General features: G+C 39.9%; 2 protein-coding genes across 2 annotated transcripts; one reads left to right on the top strand and one right to left on the bottom strand.

Annotated features, from left to right (window-relative positions):
- The first annotated feature begins 4,472 nt into the window (after positions 1–4,472).
- LOC117811351 (retinol dehydrogenase 10-B-like) lies at positions 4,473–8,382 on the top strand. The gene is made up of 5 exons (XM_034681588.1): positions 4,473–5,072; positions 6,574–6,672; positions 6,775–6,920; positions 6,997–7,128; positions 7,251–8,382. Exons 1-5 carry the CDS (start codon positions 4,623–4,625, stop codon positions 7,369–7,371), a joined length of 948 nt encoding a protein of 315 aa, XP_034537479.1. The 5' UTR covers positions 4,473–4,622; the 3' UTR covers positions 7,372–8,382.
- cse1l (CSE1 chromosome segregation 1-like (yeast)) lies at positions 7,723–19,521 on the bottom strand. Its single transcript, XM_034681579.1, has 25 exons — positions 19,436–19,521; positions 18,561–18,657; positions 18,045–18,187; positions 17,820–17,921; positions 17,576–17,721; positions 17,389–17,479; positions 17,162–17,269; positions 16,173–16,265; positions 15,909–16,076; positions 15,687–15,816; positions 15,478–15,543; positions 15,137–15,339; positions 14,970–15,054; positions 14,700–14,761; positions 14,482–14,618; positions 13,848–13,951; positions 13,617–13,714; positions 13,356–13,506; positions 13,048–13,256; positions 12,096–12,193; positions 11,905–11,990; positions 11,635–11,716; positions 8,981–9,127; positions 8,596–8,827; positions 7,723–8,384 (listed from the first exon to the last, which is right to left on the bottom strand). Exons 2-25 carry the CDS (start codon positions 18,643–18,645, stop codon positions 8,295–8,297), a joined length of 2,916 nt encoding a protein of 971 aa, XP_034537470.1. The 5' UTR covers positions 18,646–18,657; positions 19,436–19,521; the 3' UTR covers positions 7,723–8,294.
- Between the last annotated feature and the right edge of the window lie 718 nt (positions 19,522–20,239).

A 20,239-nucleotide genomic window follows, 5' to 3' on the forward strand; every position in this document is an offset into this window, starting at 1 on the left:
TCCTTAGCACTGCATGGTAATGGGATAACAAATGTCAAACTGACAAATGGTTGATATGAATTTCACTACTCAAGGCATTAGAAACACAGGAAAGGGCTAGGAAGATACAAGAAGAGGGTGGGTTTAACAGTGTGGATTCATTAACATTCATTACACAACAGTCAGACATGCAGTAAATACTGACAAATCTGTGGAATTAAGCCTCTCATCACGGTGGACTTAACTTCCAAACAAGCCATTTAAAAAATGGTTACTACTCCTCTCTACATTGGAAGAATGTTAAGGTCTTCTTCTGATTTTTATATCTTTTTTTTTCCTTCTTATTTTCTGAACTGCACTTTATTGACCATGCAAATAAAACTGTCTGCATAATAAGGTACATGTTGGTTTAAAGCTCCTGTGAATAGTTTGTAACTGGTCATGAAACACTCTGAATTGTATACCTCTTTGACTGACAACAGCAAACAAGACCATACGCAAAAAGACTGACTGTTTTGATGTTGTACGTTTTAATGCCTGTAACTGCAGTCAGACAGCAATTTACTGCACAGTGAAAAAAAACGTTTAACATTTTCTACAGCAAATATTCACACTTGATTGTAAAAGCTAGGGTTGGTAGTCACGGAAAACTAGCATGAATTTGAATGTAGCATTTCTTCAGGACTCCGTCTAACCCCTCCCCCCTCCCCTCGGAGCTCCTCCAAAATGACACCCCCGCTCACATGGACGAGCGCCGCTGATTCACAACCATATAATCGTGACTGATTCAAAACCGGTCCTCAGCACATAGTGTGTGTTTTGCACTACGTCAACTCATGTCTCACTCAGCGGTAAGAAAACACCAAAACATTATCATAGTGAAAGTCCCAGCGGGAGAGAGAAGAGAAGGGCAAGAGAAGTTTTTCATTCATTCAAACATTGATTGTTGTTTGTTGGTTGACGCAGTCATGGCCGACAGTAACCGGTTATTATCAACGTGTTCACGAATCGGCTCGTCAGATCATCCTGACGGACGCTACAATACATATATATTTTCTGTAGGACTTACTAAATGTCTTTAATTTTTTTGCTTGTCAGAGCCCCCGTGGTGAGAGCTTTTTAGACTCTGATCCGGACAGTCCTGAGCAAAGCACCTCATTGGGTCAGAGGGGACAGGCCTGAGGTCGAGCAAGAGGGGCAGTAAATAGAGGCAGGGGAAGCCAAGGCAGGGGAAGCCGGGGGAATGTAAGCACAGGAGGTGGGCAGAACGGCAGGATGGGATTTGATTGGTTTCCTATTTTGGCTCCTGATGGCAGGGATTGGTTGGTGTTTTCCCAGGTTTACTCCAGCTGTAGCTTTTTTTCACTCTTTTTTAAGAACACATTATGTATTGATTGCCATCGGGACATAAAGATCATTTTAACCAGTATAACAAAAGTGTATCTAAATCTGACTACCAACCCCAGCTTTAAATGGAAACAGGAAGAGTTTTTTGTCAGAAAACATTACAAACTTACAAATGTACAGGACAAATTCAGCAAAGAGATAAGCAGTATCACTTTGTCCACAAGGGGGTGCCAAAACCAACACAAACAGAAAGTTCCTCACAGGAGCTTTAACAACAATTTCCTAAAGCACAAGATTTAATGTCATTTCCTTTAAGCACAAGAATTCACAACAGAGATTAAAGCCAATTGCAGACTTGATTTAATTTTCTGAATCCTTCCCCTTGTTTCAGGGAGTCATTGCCTCCGTTCAGCTCACACTCGTGTGTACACTGCCCACACTGTGTCCGGGGAAATGTCTGTTTTGTAAAGTTTCATACTTTGTACCAGTCCACTTTGTTGAATATGATCTTTGTGGTTCCTTGTTGTTCAACGCATGTAGCGCTACTAAACTTTGTCACACAGAGCTTGTAAATATTATCTACTGTAAGAAGCTTTAGGACAAAGTCTATGATCAGAGATTCTACAGCAGTTTCCTGCGTTTACTGACTGATGCTTAATAAAAGACAATAATCCAGATATGGTGTCACATGCCTCACTTTTTTCTTAACTTATACATGTTTTTATATAAAAAAAAAACATGATAGTAATGAACAAGAATTGTGATTGTGCAATGACTGAGGGTGCCGTTTGTGAATGGAAACTGGATATCTGATGCAGCAGCACCCTCTGGTGTCATACTGTGAACTTAATCAAAATTACTGTACATTAGAGTGCTGACATGCTACAATATTTAAAATTTCAGTAGTTCAAAATGTCTGACCTATGACGTAAAAATAAAAAGCAAAGGTAGATTATCAGTTCCTGGATGGGATTAAAAATTGACAGTTGAAGTACAAAATGTCCTACAGGGGGATTAAAAATTGAAACGTGTTGCTTCAGAGTGGAGCATGTATGGTCTTACAATGTGAACATTTTTTAAAAAAGGATGCATGAGGATTTCCAGCAGCCTAATTTGAGGTCTTCAAATATATTGTTATAAATCAAATAACTTAAAATGTCAAATTTGAAAATAGTATTTAAAGAAAGAATATTTTGCAAGCTGGAGCCAGAAAACCTTTACCTTTTTTTTTCATGAACATTTTTTTTTTTTAGTTCTTTAAGTTATTCTCAAATTAAAGGATTTGAGCTGTGTGTAAGACATTGTTGCGATTCAACATTGTGGTTTTGACAAAAGATACAATAGCTGTTTCAGTCACATGTTTGACCTCTGCCATTATCCTTGTTCAAAACACTGTCTTACTAAAACTTTAAAAATAATCTGATTAGGCGGTTTCTATTTTGGGTCCTCAGCATCACGTTTGTAATCCTCAGAAACAGTTGGTGAAAGTCTCTTCCAAAACATGCAAAAATTCCTATATGTTGTGTTTTATTACGTCACACCTACATCATGACTTAAGTTTTGAAGAGGATTACATCGCAGTCAAAGCCAGCCACAACTTTAAGCGTTTCACATGATACAACTTCTGCAGGTGCAGCAGATAAACACAGAACCTCTATAACGACCACTGCAGCAAGGCTAACAATAAATGTACACATTATTTAATCATAATCAAAAAGATGTAAAATGTGTGCAACAGCAGAGAAAAGAGCACTTTCTGTGACAGGAGAATTTAAGAAGAATGTACATCAGGGATTTGTGCACACGTGCTTAAGGTTTATCACCTTAACATTTTACTCTGAGTTGGATTATCCCCCTCACATCATGGATCAGAAACAACTTTCTTTGACAGATGAGAGGAATGCAGACTTAAAATACACTTGTGTGAAAGAAATTCACTGTTAACTGAGGCTGAGATTAAAACCTTACGTAAAAGTCAGACAAAAACCAAAGTGAAAGTTATGAGTTACTTTTATATTCAAGCAGACACTGATTTTGAGCATTGCCATGGGGCTCTAAAAACACAAAGGCACAGAGCTTACATGTAAAATGCCAGAAGATGTAAATGCATTGACTTTAAAAGATGATGATGATTATGGAACTCAGATCACACTAGTTTGAGGCCTCAGCCATCTGATTTGAGACAACACAAACGTGATGCCAGAGTAACTGTGGACTTAAAATGAGAAAAATGACTTGGAATCTGTGAAAGGCCTCAAAATAGACATGAGAATCCATGCATACAAATGCATGGTGAGTATACTTAAGCAATAAAAACTTGGATGTCAGAACATGGGTGGTGGGTTTGTGGGCAGCAGTAAGAATGAAGATGTCTGCATCCTATCTAACTCACCTGTTAATAGCAACTGTATGAAAAGGTAGGCTTGTCTCCCTTACACAACAGAAGAATGGAGCATTGGTATGTCTTTCTTTAAAAGGCCGTACTCCATGAGCTGCCGTCTTATTTATGGTCTTTATTGACTCCTAAAGTTGTCAGTGGCTGTATTCTTCGGCCCCATGGACAAATTATTTTTGTCATTCCTCGGACTCGCTCAGTGCTTTTTATGTCTTTGCTCCCTCATCTTGGTTTGAGCTTCAAGGTCACCTTAAACTGGATTCTTTAATTCGATTGGATGATTTTAAAACTAGGATAAAGGATCATCTGATCAGTTTGTGCACATGTTTTTAGAGCTTAACACTGCTAACTTAAAAATTGATGTATTAGTTACTTGTTACTGTATGTTTTGTCTTGTTCTCTTTGAGAAACTTTTTAATGCTGCTGTCTTGGCCAGGACTCCCTTGTAAAAGAGACTTTGCATCTCAATGGGACTATTCCATGCAAAATAAAGGTTAAAAAAAACTAAAAACAAACTGCTCTAAAACGGACACAAAAATTCAACACCTGGCATTGAGTGATCCATCTTTTCAGATGTTTTTGTCTCAACATAATGTGATAAACTTGGACGTGCTGGCTTTAGCATTGTACCTGAATAATTTAATCCCACTGGTCTCAGCCTCTGTTTTTGAAGGAGTTATGAATGTGCACGGGTTACAGTCAGTCTGCTCCTCCGTCATTAACACAAAGGCCCTTCTATTGGTGGCCAGCATCTCCCTGCGTCCTAATCCGGTACACGTTATATAAAACAGCCATCCAATCCCACGCCACTCAGAGAAACAACTACCTCAAAGCTTGGCGGTCTGCTTGTGTGGCCCATTAGTTCCTCCTGCTGTAGGTTACTGGACTGGACTGGAGCATCATGATTTTCATAGTGGACCTGCTGCTGATGCTGATTGACCTGACTTATTCCATAGTGGCAGCGATCATCCAGACGTTCCTGCGGCCGCGGCTGAAGAGCATAGACGGGGAGCTGTGTCTGATAACAGGGGCTGGAGGCGCGCTGGGTCGCCTCTTCGCCCTGGAGTTTGCTAAAGAGGGGGCACACCTGGTACTGTGGGACTGCAACACGGCTGCCAACGAGCAGACCGCCAAGCAAGCGCGCGAGCTGGGAGTGAAGGTCCACGCGTATACTGTGGACCTTTCCCAGCGCCAGAGCATCTACCAGGCGGCGGACAGGGTGAGGGCGGAGGTCGGGGAGGTGTCCATTCTGGTGAACAACGCTGGCGTCGTGGCCGGGCGGAGGCTGCTGGACTGTCCGGACGAACTTCTGGAGAGGACTCTGCTGGTCAACTGCCACGCGCTGTTTTGGGTGAGACGTACTTTTACGCGCAAACAGCTGAGACTCTAAAAACTCCGCATTTGCAATACACAGAGTGACACCCACCAGCCTGACATGAATTACGTAACTTGCATTCACAATGTTCCCCCCGCCGGCTCTGTTTAGTATTTGTGCACTGATGTGTGAAGGGATCAGAGTTGAGCTGGTGCACCACACTGCAGCCTGTCCCTGTGCATGTCAAATGTGACTAAGTTAACATGAGGTTGCAAGCAGGTAGTCATCCACTCATCCACAGAATGAAAGCAGCCCACCAGTTCAGATAGCACGCGATTGTGCCCTTAATCCTCTTAAAGTCTCAGTCCCAGACTCAAACAAGAAAGGTTAAGCTCACTATAGCATCATCTATCAAAGACACCAGCATCATAAATTAATAAATAGGGCTGGTTGTCATTTTAATGAAAGGATCTAAAAACTTCAATGCACCCGATCTGACAGAGAAGGAGAGGGACTGTTAGATGTCGATTGCTCCTGGCTCTTTAACCCTCCTATTATGTTGCGGGTCAGATTGACCCATTTTAAAGTCTATTTTAGGCAATATATGCCTTCCAAACCAGATAAATGCAGCATAAGAACCTGGGCAGCATGTGACAGAGGAGGTGTCATGTTAATTTATCAAAATCACTTTATAAAAAAAACTAATTCAAAATGTAAAATAATAAAACAAAAATCAATGTCATGTAAAACTATTTTATTTATATTTAGGGCTTTCCAATGTACATAAAAAAAAAAGTTTTAACATCAATTTGAATGAAAAACGAGTGAGTTATCCTTATTGAATGATCTGTGAAAGTTAAAGAACACCAATGGACTAAATCTTGATTTAAATGGTTAAAAATTAGATTTAGAAAAAAGTGTATTGGGATTTTTTTGGGGTTCTGACACTTTTGGGTAATTGAATATGCCCCGGGTCAAATTGACCCAGAAAAATAATTGCTGTTCCAGAGAAACGAACTTAACAGGAGGGTCAAACAAAGGCCTGTGGACAAAGATGAGCTTCCTGTTTTCTGATTAAAGTGTAGTTGTTCAATCACTGTGCTTTTTTTCCCTAACTGTTGGAAAATGCTTGGCCTTGGTGTCACATTGTGAAAACGCACCATGAGGCAGTACTGGCATAAGGGGAGTTTATCAAAAAGTCTTCCTTATGAGACATTGTGTTAAAAAACAACATTTTGGATTGAGATTTAGCATTAGATGAGGACTGGGATGAAACAACAGTTATTAGAACAGGTCACAATCATTTCAGTTGATAATTTGTATGATAAATGTTTCAGAAAGCAGAAAGCAAGTGTGAACCGTTTCACCCAGATGTGTTGGGAAATATTTCTACCTAATGGGATATTTCCCCATATAGAGTCTCATTCTATTTTATGTTTATGATACATGCAGGCACTTGTTGCCGCAAGGAGTCACATGGCATATTTCTTACATGTTTCTGTAAAAAGGTGCTAAAGACATATTTCCCACCCAACAGATGACAAAGGCCTTCCTGCCTCAGATGAAAACAAGAAACCGTGGTCACATTGTAACCGTTGCCAGTGCTCTCGGGCTCTTCAGCACAGCATGTGTAGAGGTAAGATCCATGTTTACAGAGTTACTAACAGACAAATAAATCCAAGATAAAGAACTTTTAAACAAAGATCACTCTGCTGGTGTTTACTCTCTCTTCCTCCAGGATTACTGTGCCAGTAAATTTGGAGCTGTTGGTTTTCATGAGTCACTGACACATGAGCTTTTAGCAGAGGACCTGTGTGGCATCAAAACTACTTTGGTCTGCCCCTATATTGTTGATACAGGGATGTTTGCAGGCTGTGAAATCAGGTGAGATACCAGTTTATTCCTGGTTGTCAACACTGGCAGGAAGAAAACAGATGCTAAAATGTATTTTCTCTTACAGGAAAGAGCTGCGGAGTTTGATTCCTCCTCTTGATCCCCTCTACACTGTTCAACAGTCCATGAAAGCCATTTTAGCTGAACAACAAATGATATGCATTCCTCGCCTTATGTACATCCCCTTCCTGACAAGGGCGTAAGTACTAATCAGATTTAAATCCAACTTTTATGATATAAACTTTTTCACATACAGAGGAAATGCTAAGGCTATGTATATACAAATGAGCTGAATTGAGACGTGTCCTCTTCTCTCTGTAGATTGCTACCTTGGGATGCAAATGTTGCAACATACCGCTTCATGGGAGGTGACAAATGCATGCTACCCTTCATAAAGAATGTTGAACTGAAGTCATCAAACGGCCACATCAAATCCTGCTGAGAAATCTGTCTTTAACTTTGTTCATTCCTGGACCAATGCAGAAACCCAAGGCTTGTGCTGAGGAGTCTTCTTATGGTATTTTATCATTAAGGGAAAGCCCGAAATCTTCAAGTGTGACTTTTAACACTGGGCTGACTGGTAGCTGTATTCAGTCATGTTGAATTGCAAACATGGTGTTATCTTTGACTATAAATGATCTTTAAGAGAACAGAGCTCAATGCAAAATAATTTCCTTTCATAAAACCAAAAAAGTTATTGATCAACCTTTGCACTCAAGGCCAAAGAAGCAAGGTCACATTCAGAGGTAAATTCATCTAAGTTCAGAGAAAAAGAGACTGTAATGATAACAGATCTATACAAGTGCCTCTTTTTATTCACATTAACAAACAGTGCAGAAACAAAGACTAGACAGGAACACATCTACAGGAAACATGCAACAGAAAAATATCTAGCATTATGTTTGAGCCACAGACTACAGAATCATTTATCATAAAAAGGAATTCAAACATACAAAAAAGCGCTAAAGAAATCCCTCCCAAGTGATTTAGATGTTCCACAATACTGCTGAGATGTACCTCTGCTGCTGTTACTGAAATAAAGTGATTGTATCATACGTAGATATCCATATCTTTGTTTCGCCACGCAGCCAACAAACGGCCGAAACGCAAACAGTAATTCAGTCTAGTCAACTTTTGGTCATGTCTTTAAAAACCCTTAAAAAAATACCTCCATCAGAGAATACATCCGCAACTCAAGCAAAATCACAACTTCTCTGGTCAATCCGTCATAAATCGTCATGTCAAACCAAATCTGTAAGGACTCAAGTTCAGCTGAAGCAGTTCTGCCATGTGACCTGAGCTCACTGTGGTTCCTCCTGCACCGTATTGTGGTATCCTTAATACGTGAACACCATCGCATCGGTTTCAAACTAACTGCACAGTGGCTGCTTGTAAATACCCCTGCAGGTACTGGAGGGCTTCCGCATTCAGACTGGTGCTCAGCATCGATGGAACCTGCATTAAAAAAAAAAAAAAAAAGAAGCAAGAATCACTGATTTTCATTCTTCATTGTCCCATCATCTGTAGCATACAGACATCCTGCTATCCCTCAGGAGACATTCTGAGCTTTTCTACCAACAGGATTTGTTAAAATAATATCACAGATCATCAGTTTCAGCCAAAACTAAATAAATAACTTATGCTTGAACTAAATATCTGCACATACCCTTCCTGGACAAGCCGTAGAAAGTTTGTGGAGCGACTGGGCCAGAAGGATCTTGGGATTGCCAACAGCATCTCCAATCGGGTCATGCTCCTTCTTTCCTGCAAAGGCCAGTTGTGAGAAGGCAGTCTGATAGCCTGGTGTGTCTTCAATGTCGATGAAGTGCTCGTCGTCTGGGATGCTGTCGTCTTCTGGCAACTCAAATAGGCCAATGAGGGCCTGGAGCAGAGGGGTCCTGCACACAAATGTCATAAAACAGCAGAACAACATAAACATTTTAGATGATTGCATTCACCAAGCATTAAAATGTACCACTGGTCAACTCTGCATTAAAAAAAGACAGGGTAAAGATTGTATTGGTTGCTTCTCCTTCAGGCTGATGTCTCACCAGAGTTTGGTGTACTCTGTGTCCATCATCGCAGGACACTCAGTAAGGACCTTTGTGATGCCGACAGCACAGATTTTCTTTTCAACTGCACCAGACACCTTCTGAACCTCAGGGATGATTATTTTCTCCAACACCATACCAAACATTCTGCAAGACAAAAAGTGAAACAGAATCAAAACCAAATGGTTAGCCAGTGGTCTATTGATACAAATTACAGAGGAGACATATAAAGCAATGAGGATGTGGCTTTAATTGTGCTCTTCAGCTGAGTGACAAACAATCAGTATGTCTCTCTTTTTCACAATCTGCAATTTCTTTTTGTGTAACCACGATGCTAACTTCTTTAAGCTCAAACATCAATCACCTTATTCCACCTGATCCACAAACTTGTGCCCATATCCTCATTAAGGTGAGGGATAAAACACTGTTGCAGGTAGATCAGGATGGAAAGCAGCAGGTTAGAAGCACCTCTTCTTTACCAGTAAACTGGGTCACCCCTAAAATCCATTGCCTCTGTGAATCTGTGCCGATTACAGCTTTCATCCCTTACAAAAAAGGCACCTTTCAGCTTCAGATAAAGTTTTAGCTAAGCTATTCCTCAAAGGGAAAACTCCTATTTCTAGAAATTGGTGCTTCTTTATAGTGAGAAGGACATCTCTTTGGGCAGCAGTCAAATCTAAAGGGACAGCCAGATTGTGCTTCTTTTGTGCCATTAAGGTCAACAAAACTTGTCATGTTCCTGCTGCTGCAAAACTACATTTGCGAATGAATCCACTGAAAAAAAGCAGCTAGACATCTTAAAGCCTCTGGAAACGTAAATGGAATATTTAAAATGCATATAGAATATCAACATTGTATGTGTAATCAAGCTCTGACAGAAATCTGAGTGAAAATTAACATCCACAACTATGAAAAAACAGTTAAAAAAACAGCCTATTCTACAGGTCAGAGCATTTCTCAGGACTGTGTGGGCGTGGCCGATAACTTTTTGATTGACAGGTCAAGAGAGAGTTCACAACCTGCATGTTTGAGCCGTCTGACTCTGAATCTAAAGACAAAAACTCCAAAATCTGAAAATTATTCATTTATTAGTTTTATCACTTAGTAGTCTCGATGTTCAAGGCATTAGGACCATGTGATGCCCGGAGCAGTGGAGGCTGAAGTGTAGTATGTGCATGCAGAGGAGCACAGCTCCGGGTGTCAGACAGAGCTGTTTGGCTAAACTCTGAGCTGTTTAGGGAAAGTTAGTAGACCGGTCCTGAGGATAGGAAATGAGCCGAGCATATGTGAGACCACTTTAGCCACTCGGCCGCGGCTCAACTCTACCACGTCCCAATGTTTCCACAAATCCACCGCAGTTAGAAAATAGAAGAATGACAAAAAGCTGTCACCGTCACCAGTGGATGTGCAGACAGAGCACAGCGGTGCAAAGAGCAGGGAGACAGCTAAACAGACAGCTTTTTTGCTAATCACGTACTGTCTGTAATCTAACAGCTAAGGCGACACAGAAGCGCTGGCTGAAACGTCAGGATACGGTCTGAGCAGGAGTGGAGTAGTTTCGTTGAACATGTGTGCACGTGACTCAGTGTTTCATTTATGATTGGTTAAATATTTATTTCATCATAAATATCCACGTTGACCCCGCCTTCTTTATCCTTATCAAATTCTGTTGCTTAGCGCCGCTCGAGTGGCTGCTTGTTGCAGCAGCTCTCTCTTCGTTGTTCTTTTTTTCAACCTTTTTTCTTATCTGTTTAGTTATCTTTGTATTTGGAGCCTGTCATGTCTTTTAATGACTTTTTTGTTAGCCATAGACACCAAACTGGCCATGTTTTGAAGTGGTGTTTTTGCTATTTTTGTTCCTGTCTGTGTCCGGAGATCCTGCGTGTATCCATGGTAACATTGTTTACATACAAGATCAGCTGTTAGCTGCCAGTAGCATGTTGATGCTAAACGATACTAGGCCCGATGTTCCCTGCGAGCTGAGGAGAAGGGGGCAAGCTAAGAAAAGACGACATTGACCTGTCCTTCCACCCACCGTTATGGGGAATGTAAGATCTATCTACGATAAGGTGGACGAGCTAACCCAGCACCAGAGGGAATACTGGCAGAGTAGCATCATGCTAACAGAGCTAACACCGGACACGAACGCCACATTGGAAGGATTTCCCCTGCTGACGGCGGACAGGATGCAGGAGAGCGGGACTGAACACACTGGTGAAGAAGGCCAGCTCAGTCCTGGACCCTGTGGAGGTAGTGGCTGACAGGAGGATTATGGCCAATCTGTCGTCTTTGATGAACATTTCTTTTTTAGATATATATTCTGATAGATTAGATATATATTGACATAGAGTGGTCTAGACCTCCTATGTTTGTAAAAGCGTCTTGAGATAACGTTTGTTGTGATTTGGCGCTATACAAATAAAGATTGATTGATTGATTTATCCTAGCTTTAGAACATTATCGAAAACAGATAATACTTCAAAAATGGATTAAAGTTCAATTCTAATTTTTTAAATATATATGATAGTATGTAAATATGACTATAAATATCATAAGTAGAACGTTTTTGTTGATTTTGGTTACCAGAGGATTTAACTCTTTGTGTACATCTTTTGTTTAAAATAGAAAACACTTTTTTTTAAAAACATACTTACTTTGGCTGGATGCTGTCAAAAATCTCCTGAAGTGCAATAGCTCCATATTTGACGCCATACAAGTTAATAAAGACCAAGAAACCTGTGAGAAAAACACAACACTGATGAACACCTAATTCAACATGAGGAAACAGGTAAACATAATGTGACTGTTTATAATCAGGACTGGACTGGCTGATGTTAGATGCTTTCATTTTCAAATTCAAAACTATGGTCTTACTCACTAACAAAGCTGAACAAATAAAACAACAAACAAAACTTGATACTAACTTTTGATGAACTTGGTGGTTTTGGAGCTTTGTAGCCTCTGGAAGAGCAGAATAAAGATCTGTTTCCTGTACTGAGTGATTGATTCTCTGGCGAAAGAAAAGACAAAACATTTCAGGTTATTGAAACTCATGACTAGGTGCTACCTTTTAAAGATGATCTATTCACTGAGAACACAGCTGTGATCAACTTACGCGGGCATGTGCTCGATGATACTGTTGAGGAGGTAAAAGCCTTGGTGGTCATTGGCTTTAGAGGCAATGAGCTTTTGGAACACTCCAAGTAAGCCAGGCTGAGAGGGAGAGAGGTGAGAGAATGTGAAAATACTGGTTACAAAAAGGATAGTTTACAATCTACTAGGGTTGCAAAATTCCAGGAATTTTCAAAGTTGGAAACTTTACATGGGAATTCACAGGAACTTATGGGATTAAACCAGGAATTTACTAAATTGAAGGTTGGCTCTTAATAGGGAGCTTAAAGTTTGGGAAGATATATTTTAGCATAATCCTGACTAAAACAACCAGATTTCATGCAAATACAGTTGAACATCTATGCTATTCCTCAATCACATGCACATAGCACACCGCTGACTGCAGGGCTATCGAGACCACGCCCCCTACATGCACTTTTATTTGCATGCTGAATGGGACTTTTTTGGAGGGACAGGGTCTCTTTTCATTTAACATTTTGAATGGGAATTTGATGGGATTGCATTTTTGTTAATTTTTGAATGGGTTGGGTCAGGGGGATGAGTAATATTTACCTCAACATTCATATTTTGGTCTTTAATGAAATAATTGATTGTTCAATAAAATATTTAACACTTGATAAAGTTCTACTTACAAATAAATCTGTTTTAATTATATTATTTTGGATGGATGTCTGCTTATAACAAAACAAATATTTATGCTTTGATAGGATACCTTTCCATAAAATGACCCTGAATTCCCAGTTAGTTCCCATAATTTCCAATTTGGAATATTTCCAAAATTCCCCAGCTTAACTTCCCATGGAAATTTACTGGAAACTTTCCGTCCCTTTGCAACCCTACAATCTACTAACCCTAAGATTGAGACTAAGAAAAAAGTCACCATTGATTTCTTTGCATTGACATTGTCAGGTGCAGAAAACACTGCAACTACTTACAATTTTATCTTCAGCAGAAGCAGCAATAGTGGCCCCTCCCTTCTCCATGTAAGCCTGAAGCAGGCGCACCAGAGGGGGGATGTTTCCTGTCCGCTCCCACAGCACTGGCTGCAGCAGGTGAGGGAATAAAGCCATGTAGGTTGAGGGAATAGAGTTGGAGTGGATCTCTAGAAGGAGAGACATCACCTGGAACACGTATGGAAGAAACTCTGCAAAACAGGATGAAAGCAAAATGAGGGGAGTCATCATCAGTAGTGCCACTTAGAAAAATGTACCATTTCATGGCTCTTGATTTTTCTGTTACACACCCTGGACATCATTCTGGAGGATCTCAGTAAAGACAGGGAAGAGCGCTTCCTCAAAGCTGCTCACAGTGGTGGGGTTGGCTTTGCAGGTGATCCGGACAGAAAGGCACAGCGACTCAAACAAGTAGTGGTTGAAGTGAGGCTTGCTGGGATTCTAAGAATGGGTGACACATCTTGCATTAGTTGACATTTGCATCCCCGGAAACAAACCGGCATCTTTGTGAAATTATGTTCTGATGCGTAGTGATAAAGTTTGCAGGTTACCTTGCTGACTAAGAGGAGCTTATGAGTGAGCTGACCAATCAGAGTGGGAATGTAGGGAACAATGGCCTCCTGCAGCAGGGAGAAGCTGCGCATGATGGCTTTAAAAAAAAAGAAAGAAAGAGAAGAATGCAGATACATGATGAGGCTACTTAAAAGAAGTATTGAGTTGATCTGACACCAACTGGAGAGCTTTACTGAAGAGTCTTGAGATGACAGAAGAGTCAGGTTTACCTTTCATGATGTATTCATTTTCTGCAGAGCCAGGGAAGGCCAGCGCTTTGAACAGGTTGTTGAGCAGCTGTTCAGTAAATGGTGCCATTTCTGCAGGACTGATACTGAAATATATACAGAGAGGATTGTAAGCCAAAATATCAGCGAAGTAGTTCTACAGATGAGTGCAAATGTCAGAGCAGACTTTCTATCCTGTGGCTTTTTGGTTCATGTCAGCTGTCCAGAAAACATTTTGTGAATAATGCTACTCCAACAAGAATACTATCAATATAGAACACAGCTGACCACCTTAGCAGAGATAAAAAATAAATAAAAGGTGTCTTATTCAACACATACTAGTAAATACTTCATATATAGCAAATTAACACTTTAACCATAATAGGTTTAAATGCAGAGCTAACCAGCTACATCAACTAATGAAACATTTAAATATGAAGCAATAGCTGATCTTAAATTTGGCTTCCTCTAAAATCAGTTCAGGGCAAAGATGTGACAGAATTGGATTTTCAGGATCAAAATAATTAATCTGTACTCATCTATATATTCAAATTAAATATGGAACAATAACAAGTCACTCTTTAGATATTTGGTAAAAAGGTTTTGGAGCAAGCTTTAGAACTATTTCCATATTTACAGTGTGGTGTTGTTTGGGCCTCTCATGGTGAACAGCCTCTCCAAAGCGTGGGCAGCATATGTGTGCTCCACTGTGCTCTCTGCCTGCAGGTGACTTATCAGCAGAGGTACTGCCTGCAGCAGCTGCTCCTTAGGCAGCTGGAAGAAAAGAACAGAGTAAATGGGTGTGATGCATTCTGTTTGAATTTAGAAATTTGACAGGAAGAACAAGGTTTTTACCTGGCTTCTGAAGATCATGACATACTTGATGGCATCTGCCTTCAGCACAGGGAACTCATTAACTGCAATGACAAGAAATTCTTGATGTTTATTTGAAGATAAACTTGGACAGTTGGGTTGCTGATACTTTGCAATCAGCAACACATTTGAACAAAAGCAAAATGCCTTTGAAAGCTTGATTTATATCAGTGGATCAGTCAAAACTTCTGAGTGACAGCCGTTTTTAACACTTTTAATGTGATGCTACCGTGGTCTGTACAGTGTTCTTACCGTTGGGGGATTTAAGGTCGGTGAGGATGTGGTTCACAAAGAACTCATTCAGATTCACCAGCTCATTGGCTTGTGTTATTCCATGCTAGTAAAAAGATAGACAATGTTAGGATTTGAACTATTTCTGATCATGTCAGAAACTGGTCTTTAATAATAGTCAACAACACCTTCTGTGTCTGTGCTTTAGAGGCCAGTGATGTGACCAGGTAAATGGCAGCATCTTTATGTTTCCAGTTCTCTCCAGGATTCTTGGCGTACTCTGATAACATCGAGTTCACATATCCAGAGAAGATCGCAGTGACAGGTCCCTCGAAAAACTTACAGAGGCCTCTGACCAAGTCACAGGCTGCCCTGCGGCGAGTGTCGATGTCTGGAGGGAGTAAACAGGAACATGGCTTTCATTAGCATATTTATGAAAACATTTAACTATTAATGACATTTTACTTTACAGAGTTCAACAATATTTCAATATTTTAAATGAGTAATAATCAATAATCTAAATCTTCACCTGATCCTTCAAGGTCCCTTCTGATGTATTCTTCAGAGTTATCCTCAAACGCCTCCTCATCAGCACCTAATTAATCGTCACAAGCAATATGGTTAGTGTTGCACAGTGTACGACACATCTGTGTTCAAGCAAGGAATCATTAGAATCAAGCAGTTATAGATAACACTTCTATGTGCTATCAAATGACAGAGATTAAAGCTCTGACTCACTTCTGAACTCCATGTTGGGCACAATGACCTTCTCACAAATGCTAGTGAGTGTATTCTGATCCTCAAATAGATGCTTGTAGTGTGGCCTTTCACAGACAGATGCCAAGAATTGAATGGCATTGCTTACCAGCTGAAACAGAGACAAGGTGTATTGTTGTTACAGACAGGGTGAACTTCAACAAAAAAAAACGCAGAAACACAGTTGGAGATAAGTACACTCACCAGGTCATATTTGACTTCCTGGCCAGTGGAAACTAAAAGGTTCCAGATGGCTGTGACAAATCGCGGCAGATACGGCTGGAATTCTTCATCGTACTTCTGAGCGTAAAGAGCAGCGTTGTCGCAGATCTGTGATTTCAGCAGCTCCAGTAAACCTGCTTCCTCCTCGTCCTGAAGAGTAGACATATTGAGTAATTATAAAACACACAAGTTTAAGTTTACATGTCACAACAGGGTGTTACGTGAACGAGCATTTTCAAAACTCACATCTGTTTGTAAGAGTTTGTTATCCAAAGTCAGAAGGCCGTGGAAATTGGTCATCCAGGTTTCCATGTTGTCTTCAAAAAACTCTGGAAGGTCCTGAGTGAAAGTACAGAGAACATTTTAGAGTAAATGTTGATGAATTCCAAAGTTTAACAGTATGTTGATTAAAAAAAAAAACATTTAACTGTATTGAATCGAAATCAAAACTGTAAAAAGAAAGGAAACATTTTAAAAGGCTCAATCTGTTTTCTTGCATGACAATTACTGTGTTCCTCAAAGTCCACAGCATGCAGCTTATGCAAAAGAGTGGCCCTCTCTAATACAATCCTTTTTCCCCATGTGGAGTTTGCAATCCTGCTAGCTACCAGTACGACAGTTGAGCTCAGCCAATGTTCATCTTGGTAAATTTTCAGAGCCAACCACCTCCATTGGTCACTTGAAAATGATGAGGTTTTTTTTCAATCAAACCAACACTCCACATGGATTATTTAGTCAAATAACCACCATTTTCTTAAATGCATGACGGCCTGGTCCATGTTGCAATATATCCAAGCACACTTTCTGCAGCAAAACAGTCACTTGCTTCTTTCAGCGCCACCCTCTGGGTAAAGTGAAAACCTGTCTCTGTATTTTGACTGGTATATTGGTTGCACCAGTGTCACTTTTTAGATGACAAAGTAGTCTCAAAAGTGAATTAACAGTATTTGTTTAGGATGTAGGGTTTGTCTTTAAAGAATTTAGATGGATAACTCAATGCTTCTTCATATGGTCCTTCAAGAACAATACAAACAGCATTTAATCCCATTATGATGATGTTTCATCTGAGGTACAACTTCACAAATGTACAAGTCAATCTATGCTTTAAAACTAGCGCAACAAAGACTGAATTATGGCACACATTTGTTGATTGGTAGAAAGAAAAAAAGTTCCTTGGCCACACTATGTGTTTCCAAACTAGCAGAGCTTTAGAGTTTGAAACAAATTAAACTGACCTGAAAATTAAGACTGTAGAAAAGCTTGGAGATGAGTGTTAATGAAGAGAAGAGGACCTTCAAGGCATTAATGTCTGTAGCATGAGTCTGACACAACTCAATAGTTGCCTGCAGAAAATATGAGAAAAAACAAGCATCCATTGTTAGATGTTATGGAACAACATATTAAACAATTTAACATCAACATTCTAAGTTAAGTGGTTGCTAAACTGAAAGTCGTTACAAACCTTGAACAGCTCTGTCAGAGGTAGGGCAAATGTGTCCAGTACTAGTTTGATCTCTGTCCAAAGCTCATTTGACTTGAATTCATGGCGATACCTTGAAAAAACAATAACACAGGAACAAAAAGGTTTAAAAATGTCAGATTGAAGTTTTTAAAGAAAACATTTCAAGCCACTCAAATAAGAGTTTTACCTCTTGAAGAGGGAATGTGCTGTACGAAGCACACCGTTGATGATGTGGAAGTCTCCACTTCTGAAGCGGGTCACCATCTCTGTAAGCAGGTCTGGCCATTTTTGAGGGAAATCTTCCCGTCCTATAATACTGATGGCATCACTCAACTGTGGAAAGTCGTATGTCAAAAAAGGGCTTGGTTTAGCATCATTTCTTCATGCCTTGAAAAAAGACCTCTAAGGCATTGTGACATTTGAGGATGTACCTGTTTCTGAATCTGTTCTGGGCTGCTCAGCATCAAATTCACTATGTTTGCTTTGATTGCTGTCCGGTCCGGATCCGAGACTTTGTTTGGTTCATCTTCAACCTTTGAGAAAAAATATCACAGACATAAGTGAGAATAAACAACTTAACATAATCATTATTTTGTCTATATGTTACTTTATGAACTATTTGTGTGACAGTAACATGTAAATTCAGTGACACTCACAATGCGCCAGTTTCTTTTGATGTAGTTTTTGAATGTAACAGCTGCACAAACTCGAATCACATTGTCTTGAGATTTTTCCAACAAGGTAAGTAGCAATAAGGGGTAGTTCTGGTTTCCTTCCACGGATTCAAGAAACTTTTCAGCTGAGCAAGAAAACAGATGAACCAAAAGGTACTTATCAGAGTTAATACAATCAACGTAGTAGGTGGAAGAATTAGGTCTACCATATACTGAAATATAAGTTGAAGATAAAGCTTTGTCAAGTCAAGTCCACTTTATTTATATATCACATTTAAAAACAACCAGTGTTGGCCAAAGTGCTTTACAAGGTAAAAAGTACATGAAGACAACAATAAACAACACAAAATATCAGGATATCACTGTCCTCTTCACGAGGAGAAGGCCAAAGAGAAGAGATGTGTATTCAACAAAGATTTAAAACATTCAATTGTGGGGGCCGATCTTAATTGGAGTGGCAAGCCATTCCATAGCTTGGGGGGCATTTAGTTGCATTACCTGGACGCCTGACTGCTGGATCTGGGTCCAGTGTTTTCCTAAGGAACTCGGTGAGGGTCTGTAGGTTAGCATCATTCAGTTCCATGCTAGTCGTTCCCTGAAGGAGAGAAAACTAAAGTAAATTGGTGAATGAGATAACCCCTGCATTTGGCAGTAATACGCTACAGATGCTAACTACCTGAACTGACTACATGTGGGTGAGTTTCAGATCTGATTGCTGAATAGTTGTGTACAGTGCGAACCGTCTATTAATTAGAGTTGGATACTGACAGATAACATTGTTTTTAAGTTACTTGACATGTGTCAAATGTGTTGCCCCAACAATCCCACATGTGATTAAAACAAGTCTAAACTTAATTCAGTATTAAACTAGTTTCAGTCACACATGCTTATGGTCTGCTCTGACGTTAGCTTGCTAGCTGCTAGCCTAGCTGGAGCGGCTACATCGTTCTGACAGTGGCTCACTTTGGCCCAACTGACTGCAGATTGGTTTGCAGTCTAACGCCTATGCTAGCAGTGTAAAGGTTCTAGTCTTCAGTAAGTTAAAACGTGAGCTAATGGTGGTCGGGGTACCTCTTTAATCAAGCTAAAACAAGTATGTATCTTGGTCAACCGCCCTGAAATAACAACATAACATACAAAACTATTTAAAGCAGAACGGAACGCAGAATCCAGCGAATAGACTGATCCAGAAACCTGCCAGCGATCCCGCTCCGGTTAGCGTTAGCCTGCTAAGGTGTTTTGTGCTAACCATAAAGTTAGCTAAATGCCGAACATTGCAATTTAACTGCCATATTTTGATCATTGGTCCACTTTACAACTTTGAATCCAGTGTTACAGAATATATCAAGTGATAAAGCATGCGGGCGTCCTACCGTGACAGTATATTTCAGTCAGAATGGGATGGAGAGGCACTGTGTATACCGTCCAGACGTGCTCACTGTGCCAGCTTTCAAATGTCTGGAGCAAAAGGAACTGCGCGGTCAGTATACTGCGCAGGCGCACATGTCGGCAAAGCTGATAGCCACACCCCCTGCTTGATCAGCGTCTTCTGTGTGCGGCAGCAACAGAGGCCAAATATTTATATTACATAGTTCATATTAGTGCTGGGCAATACCACACTTTTATGATTCGATACGGTACCGATTACTTTTTTGGCAATTTATTCGATACCCGATACTTTCAGTGATTTATTTTCTTATTTTTTAATGAAATGCAACCCTTGAAAGACAAGTCCCATGACAAATACTGTTAATTTAAAAACTTTAATATGCAAATTCTTTGTTGGACATTTTTAAACAATGAAATTAGAAAAACACATAAATAATAAATAATCAACATCCTCTATTTAAATTCTCTGAGTGGAAAGCTTAAAACAGCCTCTTCACCATGACTACTGTGATCATGATGTCTCTGAATTTGCCGGTACAAAACTTTGGAGTAGGTTACCCTAAAAGAATCAGAAGTGACACATCCGCATTTATTAATTAGTATGGATATTTCATTAGAGTAATCCATACTCAAATAAGTAGCGTGTAAATATTGGTATATCGATACCACAGAATCGATACGCTCACCACTAGTTCATATTAAATATTCTTATTAAAGGGTCATAATCGTTTCTTCAATACCATGATTATAGCTATTTCTGACAATTCTTTCATGACAGACTTCTTCAC

Source organism: Notolabrus celidotus, chromosome 1 (genome assembly GCF_009762535.1).
Source record: "Notolabrus celidotus isolate fNotCel1 chromosome 1, fNotCel1.pri, whole genome shotgun sequence".
Taxonomy (NCBI): domain Eukaryota; kingdom Metazoa; phylum Chordata; class Actinopteri; order Labriformes; family Labridae; genus Notolabrus; species Notolabrus celidotus.